This window comes from Cyclopterus lumpus, chromosome 9 (genome assembly GCF_009769545.1).
Source record: "Cyclopterus lumpus isolate fCycLum1 chromosome 9, fCycLum1.pri, whole genome shotgun sequence".
NCBI classification, from domain to species: Eukaryota; Metazoa; Chordata; class Actinopteri; order Perciformes; family Cyclopteridae; genus Cyclopterus; species Cyclopterus lumpus.
The window spans coordinates 14704664-14718976 of record NC_046974.1 but is presented as its reverse complement, the minus strand read 5'-3'; the positions used below and the strand labels follow the sequence as shown (position 1 = coordinate 14718976).

At 42.8% G+C, this 14313-nt stretch overlaps 1 protein-coding gene across 7 annotated transcripts in view; it reads right to left on the bottom strand.

Annotated features, from left to right (window-relative positions):
- The window catches only part of LOC117736828 (ultraviolet-B receptor UVR8-like), a 276608-nt gene that overhangs the window by 229864 nt on the left and 32431 nt on the right, over nucleotides 1-14313 (bottom strand). For 6 of the 7 annotated variants that reach the window (XM_034542421.1, XM_034542417.1, XM_034542418.1 and 3 more), the window contains 2 exons: nucleotides 4733-4775; nucleotides 2808-3042 (listed from right to left, as the gene is read on the bottom strand). In XM_034542421.1, coding sequence (XP_034398312.1) covers nucleotides 2808-3042; nucleotides 4733-4775 — 278 coding nt within the window. The remainder of the gene's footprint in view (nucleotides 1-2807; nucleotides 3043-4732; nucleotides 4776-14313) is intronic. The other variant, XM_034542422.1, reaches the window with a different exon arrangement.

Here is a 14313-nt window from a genome sequence, read left to right as displayed (position 1 = left end):
CTCAATCCACACACAGACAATAACATACTACTGTTCGACAACTGTACAAGTGACAAGCAGTTTCCAAATAACCTGCAGAGGTAAAGAGGCACTATTGGAAAAAGAAATACATGTGTAGAAAAAGCTTCACTCCCCTCAGAGGTCTGTACTGGAAACAATGCAGCGTCTTAGTGCAAACAGACTGCAGCAGCACGAGAACACATTCAGTGGCACAAAGGGCAACACTTATTTTACAGCATCTACACAGCGCCTTCAAAATGACTGTTCAACAGCAGAAGAGGCTCAGAAAACAGTGTGGCTTTTATGAGCCCCCTCGCGAACAGGTACAAGGATCCATTGTGTACCATGCAGAATAGGGTGCCTGCTAAGATTCAGTAACGCAACGTATCGAGCTGGTGAGCACGCGAGGGGTGAGAGGGAGATTCAAACTTAATGAGTGCTTTGGCAGCTTGCGTGGAAAAGGCAGGGAGGCAGGCAGTGATTAACGGAACACTTCAGAGTACAAGGCACAGCGGTGCTCAAAGAAAACAGTGATGATCTCCACTTAATCGCGGAGAAGCCCGGAGCATCTGCCGCCAGAGCAGGGCAGCGGCACCGGCGAGCTCCCGCTCCGCTAGGCTGTCATCTCTAGAGAGCTGTGGCCATATGCTCGGCTCTGCCGCAAACTCACAGGAAGTTAATTTTCTGACAAAACACAGGGATAAATATGACATTCAAACAAGTTGTGCTCAGCCAGGCTGAACACGGATGCCGTGCCAAACTCAAGCTGCACACGTGTCACACTTAGGAACAGAGTTTATTTTCATGCTCCCACGGTCTCTTTTTGCCTGGTTTTGTAGAAATAAACAGACAATGGGTGGTACATTTTCAACTAGGAGGTGTTAACCTACTTAAAGACAAAGAATCACACACACAAAGACAAAACAGGCTGGTGGTATAGGATACTGGCTTGATATTACCACAGCTAACATAGCCAGTGACTGCTAATTCTGATCAAATTGTTTCTATACAGCAGGACATGGAGGACTAAAGAGGGGCCGTCCTATCTGCATACAAACACATCCCTCAAAACCCTGAGAAAATGACAGTGTCATTGTCCTAATGAGTGGAGAGAGAGTGGGGGCAGAGACATGAGAGGGGGAAAAAATATTTCCGTTCACAGACATATAGTTCCCCACGGTGTGTCATTAAAATAATGTCAATCAAACCATTAAATAGGACCTGTCTGTTTTAGGCGAAAAGGAATTGAGGTGTGAGCAGAATCCCAACACCTTATCACTGGGCCAATAAAGAAAAGAATATAGTGTTTCTCACATCTCAGCAGTCTCCTACCACTTCATTTCAGACTGTGAAAAGAAACGGAGCCTTAGGGGTAAAGCCGGCAGTTCCAACCTACAGATTCTCTACAACAATAGCCAGTATCGTATAGTACTGAGTCTGTGGGATAGCTGGAGGTGGAGCAGCTTTTCTGGAACTACTGAAAAAAAGTGAACACAGGGAGGCAATGACGATGAAAGAAGATGGAAGCTGGTGGTATATAAGAGAAAGGGCCCGGTTTGGGCCTCCACCTGGGGCAATCAGAGGCCACAGTTGCTGCATGTCCCCCCTTACTTATCCTTTGCCTGAGCAGGAAGAGGTGATGCCTGGGTGCAGTCATGCAGATCCCAGTGGCTTTTATCACAGAGGAGAGGTGAGAGGTTTGGCCTCTGGGACTCCATACTGCTGCCAGGTGGCTGGGTACTTTCTACCCCCCGCTCACCTTAGGCCTCTCTTCTGGGAATTTGTCTTATGTTACTGCTGGAACAAGGCCAGAGGTAAAACAGATAGCATAACAAGAAAACAGCATCTTGAATATATAAAACAGTGACTGAACACTTCACTGTGGGAATAAGGCAAAACATTATGATTGATAATAGTGCTGTTAAAGTAAACCATTTTGGAAGTTGGGATTTTGAGGAAATGTAATCCATAGGAAACAGACGTATCAAATATCACTGACTGACTGAGCAGTGTGAAGCTATTTCAGAAGACTTTGATAGTAAGCGTCTCCGTGCTGACATCAGCACAGGAGACCAAGTGAGAGGTAGTGGACTGAAATACTCGTACTCGCCCATTTGTCCTTGCCTTTTCCTTGTTATTATCCATCCATTACAATATGTGGGTGTACAAAACTGAAAGACGTAATGTATAACAATGCACTAATGTTACTGCAAGATACTGAGAAAATCTGTCGGAAATCTAATATATCCAATACACATGCGTATAGAAGCACATGCCCATATATCAAGTGTTGAGTGGCAATCATTCACCTAGACACTGTCACATTAAATGGGCTTATTTTGCATGAGAAGGAAGAGGGAGTGATGGGCTGCAGCGAGTAAAAGAGGGACTGAGGGACTGAATCAAATGATATGAGTAGGCAAAATTAAGCTCCAATGCAAGTGGAACACTTCACAAGAGAGCCAATTTCAATTCCACAGCACTTAATTTAGGATTTGTATGGTTCAGCAGCATGCTACTGTATGGTAAGCCATCTAAGGACAGAGATAAAGACAGACAACCAGCCAAGAGCAACACAGGCTCTTGAGGTATCCATCACACACCTCTCTCTCTCTCTCTCTCTCTCTCTCTCTCTCTCTCTCTCTCTCTCTCTCTCTCTCTCTCTCTCTCTCTCTCTCTCTCTCTCTCTCTCTCTCTCTCTCTCTCTCTCTCTCTCTCTCTCTCTCTCTCTCTCTCTCTCTCTCTCTTATTCAGAAGGGTTAGGGTTAGATTCGGTCATCACTGTTAACAAACCATTATCATCCTACCTGGTGGTCTTTGAAGTCAAGCTTCTGGACGTCATAACCTAGCTGGGCATAAAAGTTGTTCCCAAAACTGTAGCCCTGCCCAGCTTCAGTCCATATGAAGGAGTGTCTGCTTCCACAGGCAACACCCACTATGTTGACGAGATCCACATCTGCATCGCTTCCTTTAACGTTCAGTTCCTGCTGCAACTTAACCTCAACTGGCTGGTCCTTTACTGCCCTCTCTCCGTCACCAAGCCTGAAAAGAGCAGACAGAGAACACAGTTTGACATTTTTTCCCTATCATGTAAAGGACATAATCATGTGTTGGGGAAGGTTTAAGAAAAGTCTCTTGTTGGCAAAATATAGGACCTGGTGATCATTCTAAAATGTGTTCTCTTCACTTTCAGTGGAATCGTGTAACGAAAGTTCTGTTCTGTTTTACAAAATGTTTTAGAATCAATAATTCAAAGCAAAGTAATACACGTGAAGCTTGTGTAATACACAAACATTAAGCATTAATTTATTAACAAACAAGTAAAAAATCATTTTAATGCAAGAATGATATAAGATGAGATCTCGGTACATTCTTGAGTATTTTCCACTGCAGCAATACTGTGGTGCCGTCTTCTCATACGTTACGCAGACAAAGAGTCCTATATAGAGTGTGTCTAACAGGCATATTTCAGTCAGGTCAGCTTTACTATCCGAGGGAAGAAATAATAACTCAACCTAACTCCAGTAGCTGAACAAATGACTTTACACCATGGCTGAGAGTTGTGCTTCTGTCTCCATGTCCCTTGTGTGAGTGAACAAAGAACATCCAAGACCCCTTTTTAAGATGAGCTGGTCAAACGCAGCCCCAGCACCCTGTGACCTGTGAGCTCCCAGCAGCTTCAAACAGAGCTCTGCTGTTTGCTTCTTCATAAAATGTTCCCCTTTGTATTTGTTTCCCTGAGCCAGCGTCATAACCTGCAATGCCCCGGCCATATCTGCTAGTTTGCGGCATGTCTGGGAAAAATAACAAAGTCTTCTCCATTATTTCCACAAACGGGGAACGAAAGGTCCTCGCCCGCCATCCCCACGAGAGCCTGTATTGATTACAACAATGCTTCAACTCAAGACAAGACCACTCTGGGGTCACAGCTATTTCCATCAGAAAGTTTGCCAGTTTAAATTTACACTGCTACCTCTTACTCTTCTCCTCTCTCGCCTCCAGTGAGACACACAGGAGAGCTGAGGAGTTTTCAGATATCAGAGTGCCAGTTGTGTAACAGAGATGCTCACCCTTTGCTCTGCAAGTGGGTGTTATGGAGCTCCAACTATAGGCTCCTCCAACTATAAGCTCCCCACTAGAGAGCCTCGACCTGCTTAGTGGGGTCAACGCATCACGAGAGAAGAGACAGAGTGAGACAGACAGAGAGATGGAGCGCAAAAGAGGGAGAATAAGGGACAATGGGAGACGATGAGAGAGTGAGAAGTGATGCCTCTGTTTCTTTTATGTATTTCTCAGAGGTCTACAGTGCTGCTGTTTGAGTACTTGAGGGCCACTGAATCACTTCAGCCTAGAGGCCCTTAGATGCCATTACAGCCAGACTGGCTTCTGGCTGGAGAAGTTTTAACAAGGAAGCTCATCAGGAGGAAAATAACTTATCTTTGTTTATAAGTATGTCTGTCGGTCTATTTGTTTGCCTGCCACAGTGTCTTCTTGCAATTTATTTTACAGCTGTACAGTATATTGTCAGACGACAATACGGCCTTTGAAGGACCTTTGGACAGAACAAAACTGACCAATGATAGTTGAACTTTTATGGATACCTGAGTGGTCCCCTAAAGTAAAGTGAGGACAATGAAAGTCTGAAGAGTACTATAATACCAATACTTGGTAGAATAAGCACTGCTCACATGTTGTTATATAAATATATATTTTGCTTCTGAAATTCACTTACTGTCCACTGGTTCCATTTCCCCATGCAAAGACTTTGTTGTCCACTGTTAATAAAAAGAAGGGGACAATTTTAACATAAGATGCATTGACTGAAATAGATAAACAATGTCAAATACTTCCTAAGCATGGACTGTCTCCGAGACAATCTTTGAGAGGGTCTGAAGCTATTATTATTATTTTTTTTAAATCAAAAAGTGGTATCCTTCAAAGGCTGTCGATGTTTCCCAGTAACAGTTTAGTTTATGTGTTTTCCCTTTTGTCCTCAAGTGGAGAGTGAGCAGTGCCATGTCAGTGGGTGGACCCTTCCCTGCTGTGTGAAGTTTGATTAATACGGCGTCAACAGAGAGTTCAGAGACTGGGGCAACCTCTCACACACCCTGCTGTAAAATAATGAGCCTTCAGCAGGAAGGAATAATATACATGGGAGGGGAGAGACACTTCCTAAGTCTGAGTCCAAGCTGAATATATTCAAATGAAGAGAGGAGAGGAGGCTATCCCAACTGATTACACTCGTCTCAGAGAAGCCGATATAGTTCTCCTTCTATGTACATGTATTTAACTGTCACCTCTCTGCTCTAACAATCCAACATGGCACTGAACCATTTGCATATGGTTTCTATAAATACCTGGACCTCTACCTGTTCCTGCAGTGTTTCCAGTCATGTTGGAACACAGACAAGCCTTATTGGTCTTATGGGAACTCAAACACCACAGAGGTGACAGCCAATAGCAACGGACTTTACTCATCAAGCCAGCCGAGTCCTCATACATTATAGAGTAGGCTATATGATTTACCTAAGCTTGTCAAAAGAGAAAAATTATCAGGCAAATGCGGGGTAATAAATTGTAATCCGTGCTGCATATGTTTGACTCGTGACCCCTTGGCATTTTAAGGGTTGGGTTGTACGAAAGAGTTGTAGCAAAATGTGTGAAGGGAAATTACATGAAAGGTGAACTACCACTTGGAAACTTTAGGGAAAATGTGCAAAACAGGTCACGGATTTTTATGAGCTGGGTACAGCTTGTTTCGAGGGACTTACATTAGATATTATCTCAGGAACAAGAATAGAATTATTGTAAATTCAGACTCTTACATAAAATAATTCCTTGTATTTATAGTAGCTTTATTTCTTTAATTTAGCTCAGTTTTCAAGTGTGGAAATGCTATATATTCTAACTTCGGGGTACCATATATGGTGTAGAATTAAACCAAGGTATTGCTGCTTATAATCTGGTGTGTCACTAGTTATGTAAGCGTGTGTGTGTGTGTGTGTGTGTGTGTGTATTGATGAGGGACTAACTGATGAGCTTTAAATTGTTTTCTACTTGGTCTCAGCGTGTTGTCACAAAGCATGCATGAACTACTGTATATAACGTATGCAGTGGTCAGCTTTGATTTTCTTTACTATGGAGCAAGACCACGCAATAAACACAAGAGACTAACTTCAGCTCCAGCTTGGTCACAGGAAAAAAACACCACTAATAATACGGGGTTATGTTATATGCTTTGAAGTGCACCTGAACATACAGCTCGCTGGGCCAACCACAATAATTATTAACTACTAATTATCTGTGTCTCCATGTGCAGTTTCTATGTTCAAAGGAATAATAAGAAACAAAAATACTTTAATAAAAGTCTATCCATTAAAGTACTGTGCTTTGAAACACAGAAATCCTCAGCATATGGCATTGCTGAACAAATCAGCGGAAGGCTGACTGTGGGGCTCTGGTTGGTGAAGAGCCGTCATGCATTAAAAATGCCAAATGAGTCCAGGATTTAAGATTAGTTTTACAAGAATAAGAATTCTCACAGGAATAATGAAATAAAGATGAGAATGGAAATGCAATGGGAATAAAGACTGACTGTTCCAGAGTTTTATTTTCTTGTTTTTGTTTTGTTTTGTTCTTGTACTTTGTTTTTTGTTTTTGTTTTCTTTTGCTCCTTTAGCTCTTGAGAATTGTTGTGTGGAAGTATGATAAATAGTGGTGCTTAGAGTGTGTAGAACCAAAACACAAAATATATTGGCAGCCGTAGGTCTGTTGCAATACTCTGCACGCAAACACATTTTCAATGATACTTGTACTTTCTTAGCACCAGGCTTGGGTCACAGTGCACAATAATAAATAGCATTTACAGCTTCAGATTTTGTTTTGTTTTGCGTGACAATGATCAAACTCAATTGGCTACTGCAAAGTTTACTGTAGATGGTCAAAGTTGAGTATTCGGTTTGTTTTATCCAATCAGGTTTTAAAAAGGTAAAGAATAACTTGGTAAGTATTATTTTCTCCACATCGTTGTAGTTTATATGTGTCCATTAATGTGCATTTATCTGAGTATCCAGATGCATCACTTCAACGTGATACCCCCTCACTTTGTATCTTTGAGTCCTCTGTTATTCTCAGAGTGGCAGATGTTTCTACCCCCCTCCAAGCCACTCATCCACCCACCTACCCAGTTCTCTCTCTCTCTCTCTCTGCGACAAGGGCAGCGGCTGGCGCGGGGGCACAGAGGCCGACAGTGGTGCATCAGGCTGACGTACAGAACTGATGGGCAGGGCTGAAAGCTGGCAGTGTGGCAGGTTGAGTGTTCACCCTCCTTTGCCCCCTACTAGCTCCCTGCTAGCCCCTGCTGCTCTGCACCATACCCAGCCACCAGCATCCCAGCGGCTGGTGGCCCATTGCTTTGCTCCCCCATAAAAATAGCCCATCCCATTATTCTTCTCCCTCCCCAGGGGCCACAAGGTCTCCAGCATCATTACCAGGACTAAGGATCTGACTCTGCCACCACCACTTGGCACTCCCCCTCCTCTCCCCATCACTCCTCTAATTATAGGTCAAGCACTCTTTTTGTAAATTATAAAACCTTTGTTCTTTTTGAGAAAACGTAACGGAAGGGAAAGATACCATGGAAGGAAAGGAGCCAGGAAGAAGAGAAAGTAGTTTCGAAGAAGAAAAAAGGGGGAAAATGTGTAAAAATTAGAAAGGGGGGAACATTTTCAATTATAAAACAAGCTAATTTGGTATGACCAGCGACTGTCATGCATGGTGACGGAGGCTCCATTATGCAGTCATCTTGAGCTCTTTCAAATTAGTTATGTTAATGTTCCTGCGTGTGAATGTAAACACTTGGATGGGACAAGATTTCAGCAATTAATTTCTACAGTCAGCGGGAAGAGACAAGCAATTATTTTCCCCCTCTCAGGGAATTGGTGGTTGGAGGGAGTGAGGAGGGGAGAGAGCATTCTGGAGCAGCGAACAAGCTAAACACAAGACCTAAATAAAGCCTGAACAATGGGAGCCAATGCCTCCTTCATTCATTCAATTGACAATGTTTTGCAGCTTAACCTGTTTTATTAATTATGTTTGACATTTCCTTAATTAGTTTCATTTACACCAAATCAATCCCTGCTGCTGTACAGCGTCATTTATCATTTTAAAAAATTTGCATAGCCAGTGCTGACTTTTTCTACTTAATTATACATTAAAAGTGTCAGTCGCGCTTGCTGCCTGGCATTATCTGAGGCAGAAAGGTTTGTGGCTGGACGGGGGTGGCATTAATCATCAGGGCGGGTGCGGGCAAGGGGTGCTCTCGGTCGCCAGCGGGAGAGCAGAGCGGGGCTTCTCATTTTCAAAGCTTGATGCTTCCGGGGCAATGGTGACCTCAATGACCTACAGGGAGAGGCAGACAATCAACGACCTCGAGCCCCCAAAACCCACTACAGCCTTGTTTAGAAACATGGTGAGAGGAAGTAGGTGAGCGTAACAGAAAAGAAAAAGCTGGAGGATGTGTACCCAAAAAAACAGCATATATAATAATGCCACCTTTTGTTTGGTTGCAAGTTACAATTCAATAGTAACTACCTATGTGTTCCCCTATTACTGCAATAGCAAGTATGCCTTATACTTCCCCTTCGGCAAGTTTGTGAACACGGAGCGAACTGACAGCTCAAACACCTGGCAAGCTCACTCTTGGGTAAATCTTCTGAGTGTTGAGGTGAACATGGCTTTACAAATCGCCCATTCAGGAACCGAGACAGAAATTGGCAGGTAGGCAGAGCCGTGGTGTCAAGAGTGAAAATTACTCTGAGATGCGGAGCACAGTGAGAGGCTGAGTGAGTGAGTCTCTGAATGGTAAAAGCTATGGGTGTCACTGTGTATGTTCACATGGGAAATCAAACAAGTGTATTTTTTGAGGAGAGTCATCACTTTTCTCCTTTAGAAAATTAAAATATTTGATGTCAATTTGAATTCAGTATGGCCTCGGTTAAGACAAGTGTAGTGCATATTAGGATGCGGTTCCTGCTCATGCACAAGTGAACTAGGGAACACTATCTAAGCGGTAGAATACTAGTGTTTACCTGTTCTCCATTTAATTAATGAAATGCCATAAAATGTGCAGTGATAAAAAAACAGTAATCCTTAGTATGAGGTGAGCTGCTTAAAATGTAATCAATGAGAGGGAAACATATCCTGAATCCAGATCTTGAAAATAAGGAGGAGGGGTGGGGGGGTAGCCCGTCCCAAGTCACTGGTTTCTCGCAAAGTCCCCTGAATAAGCTGTATCAAGATGTAAAGAGGAGGCTGTAGCCATGGCTTTGCTTGCAACATCCTTCAAGGGCAACACAAAAGAGAGGCGGGCAACAAAGAAGAAATGAAGTGACTAATGCCCTGGCATTCACCAACAGGAGCGGCAGGGGGCGGCCAGAGGCGGCTACATGTGCACGCCTCACTGCCCCGTCTGGCCACAGCTGAAGTACCAACTATGCGCTCAGAGTCATTAGATTAGGAGATGCAAAACCTGTTATTGCAATAGGCCAGATCGATATTGGAATAGAGAAAGAAAAGTAGGGAAAAAGTTTCCCTTGCTAACAGCAACAAAAAAAACTGGTTAAGAATGAATCCCTAAAATGAGGGGGATGGAAAGTCTGGGTCTCAAACATCATTATTCTAGAAAGTTCCTAATCAGCATATTAATGGTGGCACATTGACTGTAGAAGTTTCTATTATTTCAAAGTAAAGTAGTTGAAATAAGCCACAAACTCTTTTCACTCAAAAATAATATTATAATTCATATAAGTGATCACTCTAAAAACTAGAACTTTCCTTTCTCTACAGGCCCCCCAAAACATCACCATCAATTCCCCGACCAAAAGTACCCCTTTAAATGCAAAACATTTCCACTATCAAGGATTATGCTTCCTTTCAGGATATATGAAAAACCCTTTGTGAAAATATGATGATGAATTCATGGGCCTAAAACTCTGGGGTAGTTTGTACATCGGCGAAAAAAGGAGGGAGGGAAGGAGAAAAATCACCTATTTGGATGGCATACATTACCATTACTCTTGTATTGTGTCTCCACTTTTCATAATGACGGGGATAAGTGTCCTGCTCCGAATGCGTATCCGCTGACAATGGAAGCAGACATTACTTGGTTAAAGCTCAGGGTCCTGTGGGTAAAGAGGGCCCAGAGAATAAAGAGTATCCGTCATGGCTAACGAGCTATAAGGATAGCACATTGCCTTTATAAATCACTAGATCTTGCTGTTTATTTAAATTCATTGGTGCCTCATTATAACTGAGCTATGCACCTTTAGGTCCGAGTTGATTAGGAGTGCCATAGCTCAAAATGGCTTTTAATTCAGTGAAACGTAGCTCTGACCTTGGTGCCGCAACCCTGACTAAAACACGCAGCGACTCCCACATTAATAATGATGCTACCTTTACTGGGCCGCGGAGCCACGCCGTTGCTACTTAAAATATGTATTATTAGTTACTTGCGACGGCACATTTATCACACCAAATTACCCTTCGGTGTAAAACTGCTTAATTCTGGGTCCCTGTACCCCTCTGCACTATTACCTGCTCTTTAGAAAGGCCTGGAATTAAATGTGGGGATGAAATGTCAGGGTAATGGGGAAGAGGATGCGGGTCGATGGGATGCACACTTGATCATTCCCCAGTGGCCTTCCACATCCATACGATATACTGAATGTGTCTTCCTCATAAAGGAAGTTCCATTGTGCCTTGCTTTGTAGACCTTTAAAGATGTAAATGAAGGGTACTTCTTTGAAATATACTTTATACTGTTCATTAAAATTACATGCAAAACATTATCCACTCAATGTGGGCTTGAATGAGAACTGTATACTCTAGGTATGAGGATTTCTTTAAAAAAGTATCTCATAAACAGAAACTTTAGATGAGCAAAGACACGGAAACAAACATAAACTTTTTATTCACTGAGGCATTTCAGCTGACAGACATTTCAGCACCTTGGTGCACATACAATTCATAAACAGGCGCACGCACACACACACACACAACACACACACACACACACCACACACACACACACACACACACACACACACACACACACACACACACCCCTATCTACCTCCAGCCTATCATAGATAGAGACAGGAAATCGGCCTGCAGCCACTAAACACTTGTCATTGTTCATCCCATGTGTGCCCACCAGAGACTGATTACTTTGACCAATCGGCTCAATGATTAGATCAATTAGGTACTTTGGAGTGAACATTAACAGTGGCCTGCTGCAGATCATCAGATTCAGGACCCGTGGGACTCGGCCCATCAGAACCGCCTCATTAGGTCTCTGGACTCTACCCAAAACCACACCACAAAGACAAAGATAGTGGACCAGAGGAGAGGAAGACAGTGGGGAGAGGCGAGGCGGAGAGAAGACTACACTTCAATAGGTGAATTAGATGCATTCCTATGCCAAAGCACCTCTGGGATCAATTGTGTTTATGTGGTGCAACATCTCAAAAACATGTAAAAACAATACAAAGCGATCTAACAGATACATAAGTGGGAGTATTTTGAGTGTTAGCCATATAATCCATTGTTATGAGACCACTGGGAATGCACTGGTATACAGAATTTCTTTTCTCTAAGGATGACATCAAACAGTCCAGTAATAATTTAGATTACCAGGGACACTACGTGGAGTTTACAGAGGAACACAGACAGTGCTGGCATAAACACATTTCTCATATCAAACACAGCCGTATAGTACATACATATATGCACAATACATTTATGCTTCCTGCTCATCTGAGCAAGTGGCAAGGCAAGAGCAGCGGGGGGAAAGAGACGTTACACACGTTCCATCAGATGTCGAATTAATTAGTCACGACCATCTTCCAGAGTCAGAAATAACCACTCGTCCTCCAGTCTCCAGGGGCCAGGGAGAGGCCCGGGCAACAGAGGAGAGATGGGAACAGATCTAGAGACCCAAAGGGGGGTAAAAAGAAGGAAAATGAAAAAAAAGGAGAAAAGGGGATAAATAATGCTGTCTGTTCTATACTGTACAGACTGGCGTCTCTATTTGCACTGGGTTTCCATACATGCAGACAATTTTACACTCTGAGCAGAAGTGCTTTGCATATCAGAGGGCACTCATTTTGCACGCTGCAAACACTCCGGTCATTAACATGTGACGACATTATCTTCCCTAATCGCACTACAGAGGGTCTCCTCTATAATGTATTCAACACAACTGTAGCACTGACTCAAACCCTTTTTGACGGTATCATGGTTTTCATTGGGCTGCTGTTTGTGTCTTTTTCTTCACCACAAAGCCTTTAATCTTTTAATCTGAAGCATAAAGCAAGTGTATACAGCACAGAGATCATGTGACCACTTTGCTAAAAAGGTAAAGAGATTTGATTATTCTGTGTAAAGGGAAGCAAAATGGAGATCCTTTCCCCGCAGGCTAAAAATAATTTAATCTGTCATGTAGGTGCACAAATAACAGCCTTACACCTGAATAGCGCCTATTATTACGAGGCTTCTGAAGTTGGTAGCAGATAAATCTGTTTCTCTTCCATCTTTGCTGTGGTATAAAGAGGAGAAGCTATTGTATCTGCTCAGATTTTCTTCTCGCTTTGGTAATCTCTCTGAACCAGCAGATTGGAGCAATTTACGTTGTATGGAAGAGAGCAGAGCCGAGACTGAATGAAATCATCGAAAATACTTATCAAAATCTATGTTATAGACAAAAAAAAAGAGTATCTGCAATGTGTAAGGCATTGATACATTGTTACAGTTTAGTTTAAGGATTATGAACAAATACTCCACAAACTGTGACTGTAAATAAAGTTGCACAAAGAAACATTGAGACTCATTGATAAACATATGATAGCTGCTGCCGCTCCTGAACTGCTTTTTCTTTTCCTTTGTTTATGGTTGGGGAATATTTAAATGGAGCCAAGACTCCCTATTTTCACACAGCAAGGCAACTGAAAGTGCTGGAAGTAACGTTATTCACATTATTCCCTCTCTTTTCAAAGTTCTAATGGTGAAATCTGTCTAATAAGGCAAAGACAGGTGGTCCCGGCTGTACGCAGCAACAGCCAACCCTCTGGGTGTAAGTGTTGTTGTTTGCACATGGCCTCAACCCCTGGAGGCAGCAAGAAAAAAAGACAGAGGGAAACTAGCAAGAGAGAGACAGAGAGGGGCATCCCACAATCCCCTCTGTTATTTCCCAGGTTGTGGCAGGCGCTCCTTGTTGGTAGGGGTTGGAAGCGGAGCATCGGCAAGAGGCTCTGGTCCCCACTCTGATTCCGCCACATTAGATGGCGTGTGTTTGTGCCCTGGGGATCGCAGCGCCTCAGCCTGTGTTTGGGGTACTTTGTCAGATGACTCAGTGTGTGTGATTTATGAGCTCGGGAAAGGTTGCATTTCCAGCACGCGTGGACGTCCGCATGGTAAATGGAGAAATTCAGAATTTATTAACATACAATGAATGATGATTAATGCTTTGGTATAGATCATGCTCTCTTTTCAGATGTCTCAGTGTGGGGGTGATATATGCAGCAATAAAATGATATGTATGTACTCAAAAGCACATTGTACGAGTGTTGAGTCCATGACTCTTTTAGACACATTCACTGTGTGATGACAGTGTCGGAAGGTTCCGTAGTGTTGTCTGAACTATATCCACAGACATTGATATACGAAGAGCACAACAGTACTTTTTCTGCATGCATTATCCTCCACACAAAGTGAACTGTTCTCTGCTATGGCACAAGCACCTTGCAGAGTCAATGAGAGAATGTATAAATTAAAAACACAAAAAACTCGGGGCAAAAGAATGCAATTTAGGCCGATATCAGGATACATTTAGAGATCCATTCATCAAAATCCCCACCATTATTAACTTTTGTATTCTACAACACATCTTGTGTCTCCCTCATCAGCTTTTTCAATATCTTCTCAAATACATTACTGCCAGTGTCGAGCGGGTATGTTCACCCTAGGCCAATTACAGCAGTGAACCATAAAGGTAAGTCGTGCTGGAGAGGGGTTTGTCTTATATTTGCCTTTGTGTCGCAGCCAGACCCCCACATGGTCGCTGGGAAATACAGGGAATGTCAGAGTTCTTTCTAATAACATTTACAACAGAGGAATCAATATGCAGAGGCATGTTTCTGACAGGTTTTTGGTAGTGTGTCTTTATGGGTGAATGTGAGTCTACTATGTTTGCATCTCGAAATGGTGAATCAAGGCTGACTTCTACTTATGCAATGACCTTACCATTTCACCCATTCT